General features: G+C 38.8%; 1 protein-coding gene across 7 annotated transcripts in view; it reads left to right on the top strand.

Moving 5' to 3' along the window:
- Window positions 1-19,986, top strand: part of MGAT4A (alpha-1,3-mannosyl-glycoprotein 4-beta-N-acetylglucosaminyltransferase A) — an 87,071-nt gene that overhangs the window by 36,034 nt on the left and 31,051 nt on the right. For all 7 annotated transcript variants that reach the window (XM_075135109.1, XM_075135082.1, XM_075135116.1 and 4 more), the window contains 3 exons: window positions 1,873-2,040; window positions 6,401-6,541; window positions 8,557-8,690. In XM_075135109.1, coding sequence (XP_074991210.1) covers window positions 1,873-2,040; window positions 6,401-6,541; window positions 8,557-8,690 — 443 coding nt within the window. The remainder of the gene's footprint in view (window positions 1-1,872; window positions 2,041-6,400; window positions 6,542-8,556; window positions 8,691-19,986) is intronic.

Here is a 19,986-nt window from a genome sequence, read left to right as displayed (position 1 = left end):
TGATGTGCTGATATCTTTTAGTAAGTGTAGGAAGAGAAATGGACTCTGCAATAATTTATCCAAGTCAAGAGAGGAAGACCTGAATTCATCCTACTTGAGGTGCTGGAGTCTGAACCACAGGTTCCAGAGGGTTCTCGCCATTTTCCCAAGAGAAACACAGACTCTGCCACAAACGAGTTTAGCCTTTTCAAAGTAGGAAGAACAGAAGTACCAAAGTTTGTCTGCTGTCTTGTACCATGTAGAAAGACAAGACGGGAGACCTGATGCTACAGGCTGCTTCTAAGGCTATCCACTGCTATAGAAGCCCTCAGTAAAACCTTGCATGTCCTTTGGTTTCTCACCTGTTCTTCCCTGTTTAGACAGAAATTAACAGGGATCTGTATAACCTGCCATCATCCATTCATTTTGGGGAGGGGGTATAATTCGCATATTTGTGTGGCGTCTACACTAATACAATTCTATATTCATTTAGCTGTTAAAATATTTTGTAACCTTACTGTAACTGGTAGACATGGTTCCAAGCAGTCTTTAATTTCTTCGCGTTATCATTGGCAAGTAAGAATGTCCTTCATGCCAGAAACTCCAGAAGATTTTCCAGGCCTTCTCAGTACTGCTGACTAAAGCACCAAGTCCTGTTTCAAATAGCAGTCTGGATTCAGTTGTCAGTGTGTAGTGTGCCTAGCACTGTATCATGGGCCAGCATCTGTGTTCTGGGTTTGTTGGCACAAAAGCAATAACCATTTGGTTTTAATGAAAAAAGGAAAGTAAGGCTGGCAAGGGAAATGTTTTTAAGAGGTAGTGAACTATGGTTTTCATTTTTCTGTCTTCAAAACAGAGGGCATTTTAGCTAATTATGTTTTCTAAACATAATCAGAACAGCACATCCCAACTACAAAAAGGAAAATAAATGTAAATTGAAAGAAGTTGGAGGAAATGCAGCATTATTAACAAGGGAAAGTTGACTGTAGTTCCTTTTTTACTCCATGTGATACTGTAATGTAGCAACAGGAAGAGATTCAAATTGCTTTCAAAGCTTCTACTTCCCTACCATTGCAATACTAAAAGGCTAGGAATGGATAGGTAAATAATAAAAAAGATATGTCTATAGATGACAGCCGTGTGGTTGGAATATTGATTACATGGTCCAGTCCGTATCTGTAGATTAGCTGAATGAGACTGATGGCGGTGAGCAGGAGATTCGAGGAAATGACCAATAGGAAGAAGGAAAGATGCACAAACCAGAGATACTTTGCTGTGTGGCAAGGGCATAGGCAACATATCAGCAAATGAGTTTTGGTGTTTCCCTCTCCCTTTTGGTCTCCTTTCAAAGAATACTTGTATGTATCTACATTAGCAGGATTTTGGTCAAAATTTTGTTCTTGTAGGCACTGACAGTATCATTAAGTTAAAACTTGGGTTTGAAAATTGGTGTGTCTGAAATACCGTCGAATTCCACTCATTCTTACAAAGTATTCATAGGAGGCTTTCAAAAGGCATAACCTGTGCTTTTGTAAGGCACCACTCCTGTTCTGCTTCTTAAAAGAAAGGGTTTGTGGGCATCTGTTCCAAGAAAAGATTCAGAATTGCCTTGTGGTGCTGAGTAATGCGGACTCAAAGGTTGCCCCTGTCTGTGGCTACAGTGAGGGGCATACCCCCCTCAATGCCTGCTTTGCATCACTGTCTGGTGCAGCTCACTTTTCCCTCTATACATTGTGTAAATGCTAAGGTGCCTAACTCAGGTGGGATAGTGCTGGGCTGTGCCCTTGGTTGAATTTTAGGTGCTGCATAGCTGAGCAGTCCCTGACCCTTGTTGGGTCTCTCTGTAGGTGTTTGTTTCCAAAAATAACCAAGATCATCTTTTTTTCTCTCTAGAAAAGTTGATTGCATATCAACGGGAGTTTCATGCTTTGAAGGAACGTCTTCGTATAGCTGAGCATCGCACTCTGCAACGCTCTTCTGAGCTGAACGCTATCTTGGAGCAGTTCAGGCGTGCAGTAGCAGAAACAAATGGGAGTAAGAATGCAATGAATAATTTTTCAGGTACATACTGTGATTGAGCTATTTTTTATAACTCTGCACTACTAATATCTCTTGTTATTACTGTAGAATAAGAAATTAATACCAAGAAAGCCGAATGAAAGTGTTCAGCGGAGCAAATAAAAAATCTGTAATACCTTATATCTGGTAGGGATTTTTTTGTTTTTTGTTTTTTTCCAATTTCTATTCTTAATGATCTACCCAGTCTTCATTCTTATGACTTTAGGGACTGAATACTTATTCCACGCCTAGCTGGTTACTTATTTAACATACTGAATATATTTTGACATTATGTAAATTATTGTCATAGATCTTGGGGGGAAAGGTGAGCAAACACGTTTAAGAAATGGATGAACTTGAAGCAATTAAAACATGTTTAAAAGTCAGCTGGAAGATCAGGCTATCTAAGGTATTGGTGACGATTTGTAAAATGTACAGATAATGTCCGTTTTAATAACTAGTGATTAAATGCTGAACTGGTAAAGTCTTCCATAAGTTTTTACCCATTTCGGAGGCCGATGCTCAAGTTTACTGAGAGCTGTGTTTGGCAATATTAGAGAATGCCTTCACACTACTCACCAGTTTTGAAGTTAACTTTTAAAATCACACTATTATTGCTTTAGTTACTCTTGACTATTCTAGATGGAAAATGAATAACAAATAAATCATAAAATCATAGAATCATAGAATCATTAAGGTTGGAAAAGACCTCTAAGATCATCGAGTCCAACCGTCAACCCAACACACCATGCCCACTAAACCATGTCCCTAAGCGCCTCATCTACACGTCTTTTAAATACTTCCAGGGATGGTGACTCAACCACTTCCCTGGGCAACCTGTTCCAAGGCCTGACCACTCTTTCAGTAAAGAAATTTCTCCTAATGTCCAGTCTAAACCTCCCTTGGTGCAACTTGAGGCCATTTCCTCTCGTCCTCTCACTTGTTACTTGGGAGAAGAGACCAACACCCACCTCGCTACAACCTCCTTTCAGGTAGTTGTAGAGCGCGATGAGGTCTCCCCTCAGCCTCCTCTTCTCCAGACTAAACAGTCCCAGTTCCCTCAGCCGCTCCTCATAAGACTTGTGCTCCAGGCCCTTCACCAGCTTTGTTGCCCTTCTCTGGACACGCTCCAGCACCTCAATGTCCTTCTTGTAGTGAGGGCCCAGAACTGAACACAGTATTCGAGGTGCGGCCTCACCAGTGCTGAGTACAGGGGCACGATCACCTCCCTACTCCTGCTGGCCACACTATTTCTGATACAGGCCAGGATGCCATTGGCCTTCTTGGCCACCTGGGCACACTGCCGGCTCATGTTCAGCCGGCTGTCAACCAGCACCCCCAGGTCCTTTTCCTCTGGGCAGCTTTCCAGCCACTCTTCCCCAAGCCTGTAGCGTTGCCTGGGGTTGTTGTGACCCAAGTGCAGGACCCGGCACTTGGCCTTGTTGAATCTCATACAGTTGGCCTCGGCCCATCGATCCAGCCTGTCCAGGTCCCTCTGCAGAGCCTTCCTACCCTCCAGCAGATCAACACTCCCGCCCAGCTTGGTGTCGTCTGCAAACTTACTGAGGGAGCACTCGATCCCCTCATCCAGATCGTTGATAAAGATATTGAACAGGACCAGCCCCAGTACTGAGCCCAGTACTGGTGACCGGCCACCAACTGGATTTAACTCCATTCACCACAACTCCCTGGGCTCGGCCGTCCAGCCAGTTTTTTACCCAGCGAAGAGTGCACCTGTCTGAGCCGTGAGCCGCCAGCTTCTCTAGGAGAATGCCGTGGGAGACAGTGTCAAAGGCTTTACTGAAGTCCAGGTAGAACCACATCCACAGCCTTTCCCTCATCCACTAGGTGGGTCACCCGGTCATAGAAGGAGATCAGGTTGGTCAAGCAGGACGTGCCTTCCATGAACCCGTGCTGGCTGGGCCTGATCCCCTGGTTGTCCCAGACATGGCTCGTGAGCACCCTCAAAACGAACCGCTCCACGATCTTCCCTGGCACCGAGGTCAGGCTGACCGGCCTGTAGTTCCCCGGATCCTCCTTCCGGCCCTTCTTGTAGGTGGGCGTCACATTGTCGAGCCTCCAGTCGTCTGGGACCTCCCCAGTTAACCAGGACTGCTGGTAAATGATGGAGAGTGGCTTGGCAAACTCCTCCGCCAGCTCCCTCATACCCTTGGGTGGATCCCATCTGGCCCCATAGACTTGTGAGCGTCCAGGTGGCGTAGCAGGTCGTTAACTGCTTCCTCTTGGATTATGGGGGGTTCATCCTGCTCTCCGCCCCTGTCTTCCAGCTCAGGGGGCTGAGTACCCTGAGGATAACTGCTCTGACTATTAAAGACTGAGGCAAAGAAGGCGTTGAGTACCTCAGCCTTATCCTTGTCCTTGGTGGCAACGTTCCCCCCCGGCATCCAATAAAGGATGGAGATTCCTCTTGGCTCTCTTTTTGTCATTAATATACTTGTAAAAGCATTTTTTGTTGTCTCTCACAACAGTGGCCAGGTTGAGTTCTAGCTGGGCTTTTGCCTTTCTAATTTCTAATTTCTACTCTGCACGACCTAACAAGATCCCTGTACTTTTAGGCAAGAGGTCTGATTTGGTAGGTTGCAGAAATTTCACTGTATTGGCCTAATAAGGAATATAAACCCAAAGATTTTTGCAAATCAAGAAACTGGATGAAGCTTTTTGAATCTCTTATCTACTTGTATTTGTGCTATGAGTTACTATCTTCTCTAGAATTTTTTTTTGGGGGGGAGGGTTATAACTATAAGCCCTCAGTGCTGATATTAAGGATGAATTGCTCTGGCTGACACTAATGGCCTATTCAATTCTTAGTTCCCTGGATCTGCAGGAATGGTATGGATAAAGGTTACATTTAATGTAGTCTGTGACTCTTGCCTTCCTCTTCTGTGTGTGTTTTTGCTGTTAAAGTGAACAACAATAGAGGAAGTCATGTAAGTTTGATACTGGATTTATGATTAAGTTATTACCACATTTATTTCTAAAAATGAGTTAGCTTGCTTATAGACAATATAGTCATAGGGAGTTATTCTCTTCTGATGCAGCTGAAGTTACTGATTCACATTTTAAATTTTCTACCATGTCTGGATCTCACTTGGGACATCCTCTTTTTTTCATGTGGAGCCATGATGGGAAGTCAGCTGAAGTCTGAATTCCTGAGGTTTTGTGCTCAGAACTTAGTATTAGATAGATTTTATTAAGTTTAATGTACTTAACTGTACATAATACTATTTAGTATTTGCTCTGTTTGAAGCTGAAAGAATTCCAGATTGTTTTATGTAAATCATTATTCATTCATACAAAGAGTTGTCATATTTTGAGAGAATTTTTAGTCCAGCTTTTGCAGTAGAAGCTAAAGGAGATGTTAGCAGGAAAAGTAAAATGTACCTGAATTGGAATCTATCAAAATTAGCATCTCTACTTACAGCATCTATTTACAAAGCATTTTTCAAGATTACAAGTGGTTAGGAATTTCGTTTCACCCAAAAATAAATATTAAAAACAAAACTCACAGCAAAACTGTTCCAGCTTTATAGAAGCTACACTCAGAATCTGAGAGGAATGACATTTATGGCATTACTTTTCTCACTTCTGCACAATTCAATTTTTTCTCAGAAACCATGAGTACAGTTTTTTACTTAACTTGATATTGTAAAGCCCCTAAGTTTTCAAAGGTCCATATGCTATCATATTTGTCATTTCAAATAAGAGTTGTTTTCACACTTGATGTAAGAAAATCAACATGCACAGCAGGGGAATTTAAAAACTGTTATTTGCAACTTTGAGAGCCACCTGGACATCCTGAGAGGCAGTTATTCTAGAAAGAGCAAGAATTATTTTAAGCACTCTAATGGACTAAATTAAATTCATGTTAGCATTCATTTTATTGCAGAAATACTCAAAATCTTACTTGTATATTTAATGCTATTTGAAAAGTTTATTTTTAGTAGCATCACTACATGGTGATGAGCTCTGTAAGTGTAAATAAAAAATAATCTAGGTAAATAAGCCTCCCATTTTGATTCATTGGGGTGAGGGCGGGGAACCAACCTAAATAGATGGAGCATTCTGTACTTTTGTGATTACACACTAAGTCTTGTGTGATCAGGTAAGTATTAACTGTATCTATAGCAAAGTTACCGAGTGGAAAATAATCTTGGCCATAGTTTATTTAAAAAAATAGACCAAGAAAAGACTTCCTTTGTACACAAGATATAACGCCTCAGTAAAATGCATTATTTGTTCTGTTCTTCAGTTAGGACCAGGCTTGGAATTTTGTATTATTTACCACTGCGTAAAACTTCATATTGTTTGATTTCTACATTACTGATTTCATGTATATTTGCAGATGAGACACTGAAATTGTTAAAAGAGCTAACAAGTAGAAAATCTCTTCAAGTGCCAAATATCTATTACCATTTGCCTCATTTGTTGAAAAATGAAGGAAGCCTTCAACCTTCTGTGCAGGTTGGCCTTGGAAGGACAGGAGGTATGCTGATATGATGTTTATTTTATGTTTTGTATCTGGACGACTTTCTAGGTTTAGTAATATAATTTACTGCATTACTTGGTAATCAAGGACATCTCATTTAACTTGTGTGATATTGATATCTCTTAGAATTCGCACTGAATCCAAGATGAAAGGAGTTTGGCTTCAGCTTTGCTCTTTTCTGCATAATCTCAATCACATCCCATCCCATGTTAAGGTACACACTAAAAAGCATTTAGTTTGGATGAATTTTTTGTAACTAAGTAAAAGCGAACAAAGCTCAAGGTTACGAACAACAGATTCTGAACTGCTAATGGACATATCCGTTTGGCTTTTCAGATTTGTGGGGCAACCATGCATGGATATAATTATTTTAGATTTGATATTTCTTCTTTTTTGAACAATATATTTCAATGTATAACTTAAGAGTTGGGAGAACTAGGATAATCAGATATAATTGCATTAATAAAACGTGGATATTCATTGGAGGGGAAAAAAAAAATCATTGTTGTGCTGCAATACTGTTGATCCCCTTTTTTTTTCTATCCTCACAAATTCTGAGCTTTGGTCATTAGGATAGCTCTGTGGAATCCTACTTTTGAGCTCTAGAAAATAAATAGCATAAAGCCCAACCAAGCTGATATATCTCAGAGCATATGTGTGTGTGTGTCTCTAAGCTTGAAGGCCTCACCAATGAATCCTTGTTTCTCTGTGTGGCATCTGACTTGAATGGCTCGTGCTATTGTCCACTAGGCCCTTCTTTTTTAACTTTCTCCCCCTCCTTGCTTTTGAAAGAAGCATTAGTTACTCAGGGCCTGTATTTTTTTCCTTACTTCACTAAGTTTGATTGCTCATTCTTTTAACAGAAGGCATGCCTGTGTGACAAATGTGCGGACTCAAGCCATAGGGTTATTTTTCTGACTATAAATACTGTTTATATCAATGTTGTTATTCAGGAAAGAAAAGACTCATATTCCTTTATTGTTTCAAGTGAAGCCTGTATTATATCCCACTGGGAATATACGACAGAAGTTTGAAATTACAAAATAGAAATTGGAATCAGGTTTATTTAATTACAAAGTGGGAAGAAATTCTGAGTTAAAATTATTTTCCTGTCTTCCCCTTTCCTGGTCATTGTGCTTTTTGAGTGTTTGTTTTTTAAATTCAGAGCTTGTTAATGTGTAGCTGCTAGGCAAAGCAGGCTCTATAAGGAAGGATAAACAACATTTTTTGATAGTTGTTTGATTTTATGTATTTATGATGTGGTAAATCATTCCACACAGATGGCTTGGAACGCTGGTGCTGACTTCATGAAGTCTGCTTTATCCTTTTACTGTGTTCCTGCTGCTATCTGCTGTGTTTCTAGTAGGTAGCCAGCCCTGGGTATGGGGTGGGGTGCAGAAGAAAGACTATGGGAAAGATAAGGAATGTGGGAGTCAATGGCCAGCTGAAAGATGGTATTAATAAAGTTGTAGCTGGGGCCAGATTGCTTTGCATTTGAGGTGCTTTTAACAGGGATAAGAGATTTCAGTGAGGAATTTCTGGGCAATTCTGATGACCTGGACTTGTTTTTCTAGAAGACCCCAAATCAGGTGCAAGGAAAATAATAGTGTTTTTTTCAGCAGTGTCATTTTAAAAGACGACTTCTGAGAAGTTAAATATTGGTTATGCCAGTTTGAAAATAAAACTTAAGTTAGGGAGTTTAATAACTCTGTAAGTCTTGGTGCACCTCATCTGGTTAATACCATGGTTGTTGATTATTACCTATGCAATAGCCTGGCATGTCTAGGATTCCTTTTTTTTGTTTGCTGTGTTTGCTCTGAGTGTTGGTGGCGATTATGTTAATCATGCTCCTGCTTATGGGTGGTGTATTTTTAAACTATTTTTAATTAATGTTATCTCCATCTTTTAACTCTTTGCATTTCTTAAGCAATGCTTTATTTCGAGATAAGATTTTTTTTTCTATCTTGTGTATGAAATCACTGAAAGTACATTTCTGGTTTGTTTGATTTCAGTTTCCATTGTAATGGGAATACCTACAGTGAAAAGAAAAGTCAAGTCTTACCTTACAGAAACTCTCCACTCCCTTATTGATAAGCTGTCCCCTGAAGAAAAAATGGATTGTGTTATGGTTGTCTTTATAGGAGAGGTAATCACTTAAATATTTCTATGCAATTTCTAACCTGCCTTTAATTGCAAGTACCACTCCTTTCAGGAATTGATGGGGATCTACTTTTTCTTCAAGATGTAAATGGATGACTGTCTTCTCCTTCCATGAAAAGGAGACAGTGTCAGTCTTGTGTTTCTGAGAGAAATGATCCTGGAGAGCCCAGCTTTTTCTATTTATCAAGGGAATAGTGGACATGGATTCAGTGGACTGGTTATTTTGCAAATCTTCTGATGCTTATACCTAGTGACAGAGATTGCTAATTACCTTATTCCTTCCACATCAAAATAATGGCTAAGGTACTCTGGTGTTGTAGGGAGTTTTCTTCCCATTCTCTTCGTGCTACTGCTTAGTCCTTCCTCAAATGAGTGCTGCAGTTTGAGATGTTAGGCATAGATTGTTACTGATTTTATTTTCTGGACAGTGTGGATATTTTAAGTCCAGACCTTTTTCATAGATTAATTCAAACAGTGTTCAGTTGGACAGTTTGGTCAGTTTGGCTCCGATTTAGTGGAAGTCAAATTTAGGAAAATGATAGAATGCTTTCAGAAATAATTCTGTTGGCTGCTGGGAATTGCATATACTTATTTTGGGCTGTATGTTTTTCTTAAAAGTCTGACTCGGAGAATGGGAAATTTATGTATATGTTTATCTTCATCCATCTAACCATATAGTGCTCTACTGAAACAGTGTTTTATGAGTTCCACAGATGAAAATTTGAATCCTCTAGTTATAAATGTGAAAACAGTTTTAATCCTGTGAGCCAGTGTCCATTCAGGGATGAATCAGTGGAAAATCAGATAGGCATTTTAATACTTCTGGTTCTATTATCAGCACATTTTAAAGCTTTCCTTGAAAAGTTTCTAAACTTTTTACCTGTACCTGAGAACTGATTCTTACGGTTTTCTAGTATAAATTGCTCTGTTTTCTTTTTCTTGACAGTCAGTCAAAAACTATCTGTCAGGATAGATACTGCTTTTCTGCAGAAATGCTCTTAAAACATCCGTTGGTTGAGAATATCAAGAGAAGAGAATTCATTCTGAATTACTGGAACACTGGATTTTTCTTCACTGTATTAGTTGGAGTAATTTTATTGCCTTTTAGTGTGGCTTCTTTTCAAGGTTTAAAATTGAAGGTTCTTTTTTTTTTTGCTTAAGAAGCTCTGAGCTATGAAGACTGTGTCTTATCATTGGATTCTCTGTCTTCTGCAAAACTTGGAATAGGACTGAAGAGAATCCACACTCTGTCTCCAACTGCACAAGTTTCTCTTGTTGCCTTATACAAGCCATATTACTATACCTGAGTTTTCCATAGCTAAATAACTTTCTTCCTTTGAGGTGGCGTGAAATTCTCTTTCATCTTGGGAATGATTCTATAAAAGTGACCATGAAGGAACTGAACATTTTAACATGGGAGCTATTGCTTCTGTGCCCAAGGAGAGTTGTGTGATTTGCTCCAGGGTGGGATACTGTTACCCTCTGTATCTTATCTCTGTATCTATCTTTTTGAGAGCAACACTATACTCACGTGTCTGCTATGGGCACTACAAGCCGTGAATGTCTGGGAAAATTTGAAGAATCTAAGTTTAAATTCTGGTCCTCTTATAACCATTCTTTATATTTGCTTATATGTCTTTTTCTTTACTCCATCCAATTTTATGTCTTCCCTGCTTTACTGTTTCTTTGACCATGTTTTATATTTTCTTAAGTTCAATATCTTATAGTTTGTTTTGTAATTGCTACAGGGAACTCTCTCAATGAATAATATGGTACAGTAAATACTTCATCCTGAGCTATGCTGTGTTTTTTCTGAGTTACGCTGTATATTTCAGCTTCCTTCTGCGAAATGAAAAGTGTAGGTTTATTAAGCATTTTCTCTGGCTGTTTGAAGGAAGGCCTGCTCTCCTGGTGGACTTCTGTTTCTCCTTAAACAAAAGGAAGGGCTTTACCTTTTAAAATAGCTTTGTCTGTGGGGTTTCCTAGCCTAAAATGTGTTAGACTATTGCTATCATTAATGCTATCATCATAGCGTTAATGAAGGCTTATTTAAAAATATATTAGAACTTTGACCAACTATGCTTGTATTAAAAATGATGGCAAAAGTTTCTGAAAAAAGGTATGGCCTCTGCTCAACACCTATGCAGTTTAAGTACAGCAAGAAATGGTCATAGTGTGAGTTTAGGTAATTTTGCTAATAAGCTTAAAATTACTATCTATGCTTTATCTATAGCTTGAACTAACAAAAAAAAAAGTGCAAGACTTTACAAAAATGTTTTTATGAGAGAATTATATGAAAAATGGTATTTTAAAAGGTTTTTAGTATTTTCTTGCTGACTTTATTTGAGAAATCAAATTGACAGTGTTTAAGAAGCATTGCTGGGAGCCATAGTCATGGACTGTAATTTCTTTGTGCTAAGCACCCTAAAAAACTCTTTTAATCCTGCTATTTTTTTTTAGCAGTTCAATCTCACTCCTTTCTTGTAAATTTGGCTTTTTTGCTAGAAAACAAGTTGAAAAGTAAGGCTAATAGCCTTCTGCAAACAGCATGAACATGTGTAAACAGATAAGCTAGTAAATATAGATGCATTATGGTTGCTAAATAAAGAGATTTGCATATTCATTTACTGTATGAGTATTTCTCAGTAATGTAATTATACACAGTAAATTTCCATGCTGGAAGTTCAAGGAATTCTAAAATATCTCAGCTGATGTGAAATCTAATCACCAATTTAAATAATTACTAGAATTGCTTGACAGTAAACTGTGCAATTGTCCCAGTAACTGACATATGTCTGTGTTCTCCAATTTGTTAAAATAACTTTATTGCAGAATAATTTGCACGTATTCATTAGGATGACTAATAAATAGGCATGATTCATTATACCTCTATACTTAAGAATCTTTTTATTCCTCTTCACTATGTAGCTAGTTCATAGACTCATCAGATGACTTGAAACAAGCGATTCAAATCTCATAAACCTACTCTGTATGAGAACTTGCTTTCAGAATAAACAATAGGCTCTAGGTTTAAGAAACTATGAACTCCAGATTAAAATGCTTGCCTAGTATTTTTGTTTAATATAGTGTGTAATTAACATGGGAAACATGGTTTTGAAGTATTTTACATCATCATAGTAGAACAACAAACGTGTATATATATATGTGTGTGTGTGTGTATATATATACGCATACTACTGAATATGAGAGAAATCAAAATACTTTTCTGGTATCTAAACAATTTTTCTTTTTCCTGTGGGGAGATCTCATTTACCATGAAGAAAATGCATCTTATACTTGTCCTAAATATATCACAAATTATTGTCAGTCCACTTCATTAATCAGTGACTGCACTTAGCAGAGTCTTTTGTACAAACAGTAATCAGTGTATATTGGAAAGACTATAAGCCCTTGATTTGACCAAAAATATCAGAAAGACAAATCATTTCAGTAAGAATCAGAAGACACTACACGTATGCAAAAGCATTCTGCTAATTCTGTACACTACTGATTGCATCTGACTAGGCAATAACTGACAGCCATTTGTTCTTGGAACACTAGTCCATATGTTACACTTTATTGTGTATTGCTTATTCAAGTCTTGCTCTGTTGTTTCACGTGTATACAATTCAGTTAGGCTAGAAAAACTTGCACGTCTTGAATATCTTTTACTGTTACCATGTCATCTCTTTATGTAAACAGTGGCTGCTAAATTACAAGATGTTGATCTTCAATAGTGTTTTCTCTGTCCTCCTTTTGCGGAGAATCTTTTTTCCTTTATTATTTCTTTGGAAGAGTTTCTGTACTGGTTGGGTCAGCGTGACACAAGCACCCAGTAAGGCACCATCCTGTGCGCTGGTATGAACAGAGCCTCAGCAAATTAAGCACAGAGTGTACATACTGGGTCAAACCTTGCTGAACCTGCTTTGGATGTATTAATATTGGAGTGCAATATGGAAAACTTCTCCAGCAAAATAAACACGCCTGTATTTTCACCTCTTCTTGCTCTGGAATTACAGATCTCTTTGATCAGCAGGTCTCTTGATAGAAAACAAAGGAGTATTTTGCCTCCCTTGCTCTCAACTCAGATGTATTAGTATCATCGCGGCTGCAGAGGTATTCCATTCTTTCCGCTAATTGTTGAAACCCTGAGAGCTGCCCCTTCCTGGAGCTGCCCTGGAGAGTGTATTCCTAGTCCTGAGAAGATCTGCCTGCACATCTCAAGTTGGAGAAAGACCAATAGATCTCAGCATATACATACATATGTAAATTTTTTTTTTTTTTAAATCAAAGCTAGACAAGGCTGTTGTGCCAAATTATACATTATCTTCACCAGGTGATTTTAAAGTCCTACACTTTTTAGGATGAGAGGAAATGGCCTCAAGTTGTGCCAAGGGAGGTTTAGGCTGGACATTAGGAGAAATTTCTTTACTGAAAGAGTGGTCAGGCCTTGGAACAGGCTGCCCAGGGAAGTGGTTGAGTCACCATCCCTGGAAGTATTTAAAAGACGTGTAGATGAGGCACTTAGGGACACGGTGTAGTGGGTATGGTGGTGTTGGGTTGATGGTTGGACTCGATGATCTTAGAGGTCTTTTCCAACCTTAATGATTCTATGATTCTATGATTCTACACAGGTGGTAGCCTTTGTTTTGGATATCTCATTCAAAACTGATCAGGATGAATACAGCTTCTAGATATACTGCCACCTCTTATATCTGGAAGGGTAGCTTGGCCTGTCAGTGACCATTTGAGATATTTAAGCAATTCCAGCTTCTTTGGCACCTAAGCTTTGGTACCCAAAGAGTATTGGCTGCTGATACTGGGCACCATCATAGGATTTTATGCTCCTCTTTTCATGGCAGTGACTAGCAAAGTTTTATGTGGGATTAAACCAATGATAAAAATCTTTTTTAGATCTCAGAAAAGATCCTTGACAGGATTTGAAAACTTCTGTATACCTGAGGCAAATTTAGATAAAATTCAGGATTGTGCTCTTTTCTCCAGCCCTAGACTTGAATGACTGAAATGCTTCTCTATCTACAAGATACGTTCTGAGATGTGCCTGGGCCACAGTAACTATCTGATGCTTCTCGTAAGGGAACATCACTGTTAATAGACAGAGTTGTGTCTGATCTCTTCGGTAACATCTAGTGTATTTGTGAGATGGAAAGTGACAGTAATAATCTTATTTCAGAAACATTGTAGCAGGTGACTTCACACCTGGATGACTGACTGAATTGACACTTTGAGTTTTGGACAACACTATGAAATTTTGCTGCTGTGGTCCGCCTTGGTCTAAAGGTAATGAAGACAAATTCCTTCTGTCCTCCAAATAAAGAACACATACCATAGAAGGGTGCTTTTGACTGTACACAGCAACTACCTATCTTCTTCTGGAAAACAATCCATCTAGACCTTTTCAGCGATTTACAGGCTCACCCAAGGGCAAGAAAAAGTTTCCCCAGGTTGCCAGGCCACATATTCTGCTTTCTTTCAGACTCTACAAACCAGACTTCATCTGTAATGTGCAGAAAACTAGCAGAAGGCTGTATGACCCTAACATAAATTGCATCTGAATATCCTCTTTTGAATTGTCCCTTGTTTGTGGGCTTTTTTTTTCTCTTTTGTTCTGTCTGGCCTTCTTAAAAGCTAAACCTGTTCTCTGATGTGGTGCTGTGTTTCACAGCACTATCCATATGGACATATGCCCTCACGATTGAGGAGCTGACATGCAGGGCGCAAGGGTAGGGAGAAACAAGAGTGGAGTGATACAAGGATATATTTGTGTTCCTGCTATTGCTGCCAAAGGCTTTTCATTGTGAAACCCTGTCCTGAACTGAATTGAGTTAATCAGAGAAACGACTGGAGAGAGAAAGATATTTCTTACCTGTGTGGTAGAGTGGGGACTTTCAGTAAGGGAGGGATTAAGTCATTAGCTCATGTAGGACACAGAGGCTACCTTTTGCTTATGTAATATTAGAGGGCTATGTTATGACAGTATTCTTCATTCCTGTTTTTTGCTTTGCATCTTCTTCTCATGTTTTCTGTATTTAACCTCAACTTGCTGCTTCAGATCTGAAAACAGATGCTGTATTCTTGAAAATCATTTTTTTTCAGCTGCATTTGTTGAACTCTAGCAGACATTATTACCTTTTTCCACAGGCTTTATTTATATCTGTACACTATTGCAGGTCCAATGCCATTTTAGTGGCAGCTTTTTCCTATGAGAATTTTCATGCCTTATATATAAGTTATTATATTCATATGTATTTTCACCATTTCAAGGCAAATATATGTTTGCTTTGCATTTTCTGGAGGTTGTTCAATTTTGTATTGTTTGTTATTATTTAAAATACATTGTAAAATTATTCCACCCCTATTCTACAGGGATGATGAAAGATCAAATAAAATTGTAGGAATTAATAAGCAATGAAATGACCATACTTTGCAGATTAGCATGGTTGTTTCCCAGGGATTTTTTTCTTTTTTTTTTGAAGATGTTCTTGAATAAGTTAAGACTTACTTATAGTAGATTTCATTTAAGAATTAAGATCTGGATAATCTAACAGCCTAGATAAACAACATTGTTTAGAATGTACTGTACAGTTAATGTCTGAATTTTCCCCGTCTTTCCCTGTAGCTTCTGTTCTTGAATTTGTAGTATTTTGATATTCTGCATTTTAATTTCCTTTCCTGGTGAAAAAAAAAATCTTCGGAATTTTAGTGCCATCTTTGCTTCTATTTGCACTTCTCTTCCTAAAACTGACTCTTTTTGACAACTGAAATAGAAATTTAATCCAAATAGAGGTTTGGTCTGTTAAGGCAAGATCTGAGATTCAGAGAATCACTGAGATTGGAAGGGACCTCTAGAAGATCATCTAGTCCAACACCATTACTCAAAGCAGAGTCAACTGCTGAAAACTTGTACATTTTACAGAGCATTTCAATATGCATCTTGAAAATTATGGCTTTAAAAAAAAGCTAAAGTTGCAAGTCAAACTTCCAGAACAAGAAAATGCTACAATTACCTTACTTGTGCACTGTATCATGGCATTCCATCATGTTTTACGTGCTTTTTTGTGGGTTTGGGTTGCTTGTTTGTTTGGTTTTTTATCCCATTTGAAGAACCTAATGTGAAAATGAAGTTTTTCACTAGCCAGGTGCCAATGTTGACGCATACAGTTTAATTCTTCATGGCAACTGCCATTCTGTAGCACTTTATATTGCCAAAGTCCAGTGTTTAGCACTTCTGATCACGTTGGGTGGTCAAGTCATGAGAATTGCAGTGAGAGTTGAGCTTAGTGGCAAACTCTGGAAAACTTAATTTGTAATGTATCCAGTATCACTAGATAAGTTGTTGCAGGAGGGGTGAGACAGGAAATAAAAGCGGGGACAGGAATCCCATGCTTTACAATGGAATATAGATGTCTGAACTGCAAGGTTATTTTTGATTCTTCTAGCAGTACCATGTCTTGTTGGTACTGCTAGAGTACAACACCATGTCTTGTATGGTCTGATGCAGAGTGTTTGTGTGCTTGCTCTGCCTGTGTGTCAGCTGGCTCCAGCCCTGTTTAGACTCACTGTTTTACTCATTTAGATTTTACATATGTGGATTAGAACCGATTCTCAGTTTGACATGGTGATACAGGTGCAATCTAAGTGCCGCTAAATGAAATTAGTGGCAAAAATAAGAGGCAAAATGTAAAACAAAGACAATGTTTTTCACTTGGTACTTAGCTAAATTGTGGATGTTATTGCTACTGGATATTGTGAAATACAAGTGAGTAAATGGGTTCTGAAATGAATCAGGCAAATTCACAAAGACCAGATCCAGGAGGAGCTATTGAATATAATAGTATGGATACCAGTCAGGCCTAGGAATTATAAACCGTTGATTACTGAGAACTGGGAGATATATGAAGGGAAGGAAGGTTCATTCTGTACATACCCTGTTTATTGCACTCGACACGGCAGTGGTGCGGCCCCCACCTCGAGTGCTGTGTGCAGTTTTGGGCACCTCAATATAAGAAGGACATCAGACTATTAGAGTGTGTCCAGAGGAGGGTGACCAAGATGGTGAAATGCCTTGAGGGCAAAACTTAAGAGCAGCAGCTGAGGTCACTTGGCTTATTCAGCTTGGAGAAGAGAAAGCTGAGGGGTGACCTCATCGCCATCTACACATTCCTCAAGGTGGTCAGCGGAGGGGGAGGTGCTGATCTCCTCTCTCTGGTGACCAGTGATAGGACATGAGGAACTGGAATGAAGCTGCATCCGGGGAAGTTCAGGTTGGACATTAGGAAAAGGTTCTTCACTGAGAGATTGGTCAGTCACTGGAATAGGCTCCCCAGGGAAGTGGTCACGGCACCAAGCCTGTCAGAATTCAAGGAGCATCTGGACGATGCTCTTTGTTATATGGTTTAGTCTTAGGCAGTGCTGCAAGGAGCAGGGAGTTGGACTCGATGATCCTTATGGGTCCCTTCCAACTTGAGATATTCTATGATTCTATAATTGCATCTTTTTTTTCTATGCATCTGCTACTGGCTAAGAGAAACAGTCCACCTTCTGTCATTCTTGAAGGTATGAAGTAGGTAGGATTTAACAGCACGAAAGGGTTGATTCTTAAAACTAGAAATCTTGGTTTTGTCTGGCAGTTGGCTAGCTATTTCTAACCTCTTGTTTTGTCCGCTAGCTAATATATTCTACTACTTTGCTATGCACACACTCACTCATAAAAATCAATAAAAAAGATTGGAAAGTTCATTGCTGCTCTGGTTCTTTGTGTGTTTGTTATGAATAACAATGTTTGTTCAGACAAACCTTAGAATAATTGCAAATTTAAAATGCAGCCTTACCTAAACTAGAAAAGGTGCTTTAGAAAATTGTAGGGCACCCTCTTATAAAAACTGAGGAAATTTAAAAACTTATTTCACCGTCAGGCTGAAATTTTAGTTTGTTGTTCCACAATGGACTCTCAGTTTTCTTTTAGAGAGATTCATCAAAGCACTCTATAGGTGTCTCTCATCAAAATTGCTGGTGCAAGGATTTAAGCCTTAGATGTTGCCTTGTTCACAGGCTTATGAAACTCCATAGATAAAATAGCTCCATAGCTAAAATTTTCTTTTACATGCTGAAAGTTTAGATAGACTCAAGGGGATACTGGCAAGGTACCCTGAAGAGAGGTTTACTCTCTTCAAATACACAAAATCACATCTGTCTCAGGAAGTAACCTGAATTGAAGGTAGTCGGAGTGTGGATGGTAGCAGGAGGGAGTATTGTGCATGTTTGTCCTGTTCTTATTCTTTGCTATGTATCTGTTCATGGCTGCCACTGCTGGAAGCAAGATGCCGAGCTGGATCCATCTTTGGTCTGATCTGGTATGAATGAAAAAAAGAGGATGTCTCGCTCCAAGTGTTCTTGCTTTCTCTCAGAGACCAGTAATGTCATATGACTAGGAAGAAAGAACAGGCAGAAAGATTTGAACTGCTGATATTGAAATAACCACCCCTACTTATGCCTTTCATTAGTTCCCAGAGATTCACCTAACAGGACAAACCTGTTTGTAAGACTCCATGTGATTCATTGATAAAATGCATCTTTGTGGCTGGCACTGTTAACTCTTTGGTTGTGGCCTATCACAATTTTGCATTTAATCGCTTTAAAAGTATTAGTTCTTAAAATGTCCGTTTTTCCTTCTTTTTCTTGGGTCCCAAACTCCTAGGGATTATTTAATCTTCAACCTTGAGAGTTTTACTAAGGAAAAATTCTGGTTTTGTTATTGCCTTCTGATTTGGTAGACAAAAAACATTCATAGCTGTAGTCTTACAGGTTGTGCTACTTTGGTTGGGATCACCAGTGACATTTCCTTTCAATAGTTGCAAGCAGCGCTGATACCATGAAACAGAATTTAAGTTCATTGTAGCTGCTCCAAAGTCAACCTGCTATCTCTCAGATGATCTTCACTGGAAGCCTGGTGAACAGTTACACTTTGTCTTTCATGGATGACTTCCTTTTGATTAATCTGGATTTGTCTTGTCCTGTTTAAGGTTCTCGGAGAAGACAAGGGTATTACTGCTTCATGTTATATACAGTTCATAATTATTTTCAGGTGTCTCATGTCCTGCAGGTTCATAAAGAGGACCTTAGGTCTTATTTTGTCAAGGCAGTAAATGCTTTCTTCCTCAAAAATTGGAAATAGATTTTGTTTAACAATAGATTTTTTTTTTCTGGCACTTTGGAGTTATTCACTGAATTTATTGATACTGCATGGAAGATCCTTAAGTTAGAGCAATTATCTGGCTATTCCAGATTTCCTTCCATTGCTACCCTGCAAAGTCTTCTGTATACTTAACTCTTCCCTTGGGTATAGTTACGGCTTGATCAGATTTATTGCATATTCTCATATTTATTTCATGAGGTTGTGTGAAATAACTTAAAGTGCCACTTTCCTGGGACATGTCCACAGCTGAAGGGTGTTGGCAAAGATCCCACTTAGTGTTAGGCTGGGTAACAAGAGGAGTTGGTTGCCTCTGGAAGTTCTGATGTGGAAAGACGGCAGTCAACCTGCTACCCTGAGGGGAAGAGTTTGGTGTTGAAATCCTGCTTCTGAATCTCAGATGCTGCTGGTAGCTATAAATACAACTGCTTATTTAAAAGTAATAGCAGGATATCAAGTTTTTAATGCATTTGCTCATGTAAAAAATGACATCAACTCTTTTAATCTCAATGTTCTTTTTCATTCTAAAAGTGGCACCTCCTTTGGCACTATGCTGATGCAGTGATTGTTGATTCAGAAGGAAGGTTACGTACTAAACGAGCAGCGGTATTTGCTGTATCTCATATTCAGTGCAGCTAGACCAGACCATCTTGACTTTGTGTGACAGCAGCACAGATTACAATATGAGGTTGGAAGTCTACAGGCTACATCTTTTTAACGTGAAGCTGTTGTGATTGCAGCTCTGACTAGGAAACTGCCAACCTTTTGCATGAAGGACACAAGCAATAAGAGGAAGTAGGGAAAAAACCCTCTTATTCCAGACTGTTTTTTTTTTCCCCCTGATTGTGGTGTGTTCTGTATAAGCCTGTAAAGTTTTAAAAGCACTAGCAAGGCTTTGTGGTGTATCTGCAAAATAGGTCAAAACTATGTTCACTCTAAGGAGACTTGCACTAAGGCACAGGCTTGTGAGCAAATACGTGTTTTGAATTGAGATGAAGTTCGGCATTTATTTTAATCTCTGGAATACTGTATAGAAACTAGCTGTGTTTCTGCTCTGTGTGTGTATGTA

This window comes from Calonectris borealis, chromosome 1 (genome assembly GCF_964195595.1).
Source record: "Calonectris borealis chromosome 1, bCalBor7.hap1.2, whole genome shotgun sequence".
Classification (NCBI taxonomy): Eukaryota; Metazoa; Chordata; class Aves; order Procellariiformes; family Procellariidae; genus Calonectris; species Calonectris borealis.
The sequence above is the reverse complement of the archived record's forward strand: the minus strand, read 5'-3'. Positions and strand labels throughout refer to the sequence as shown.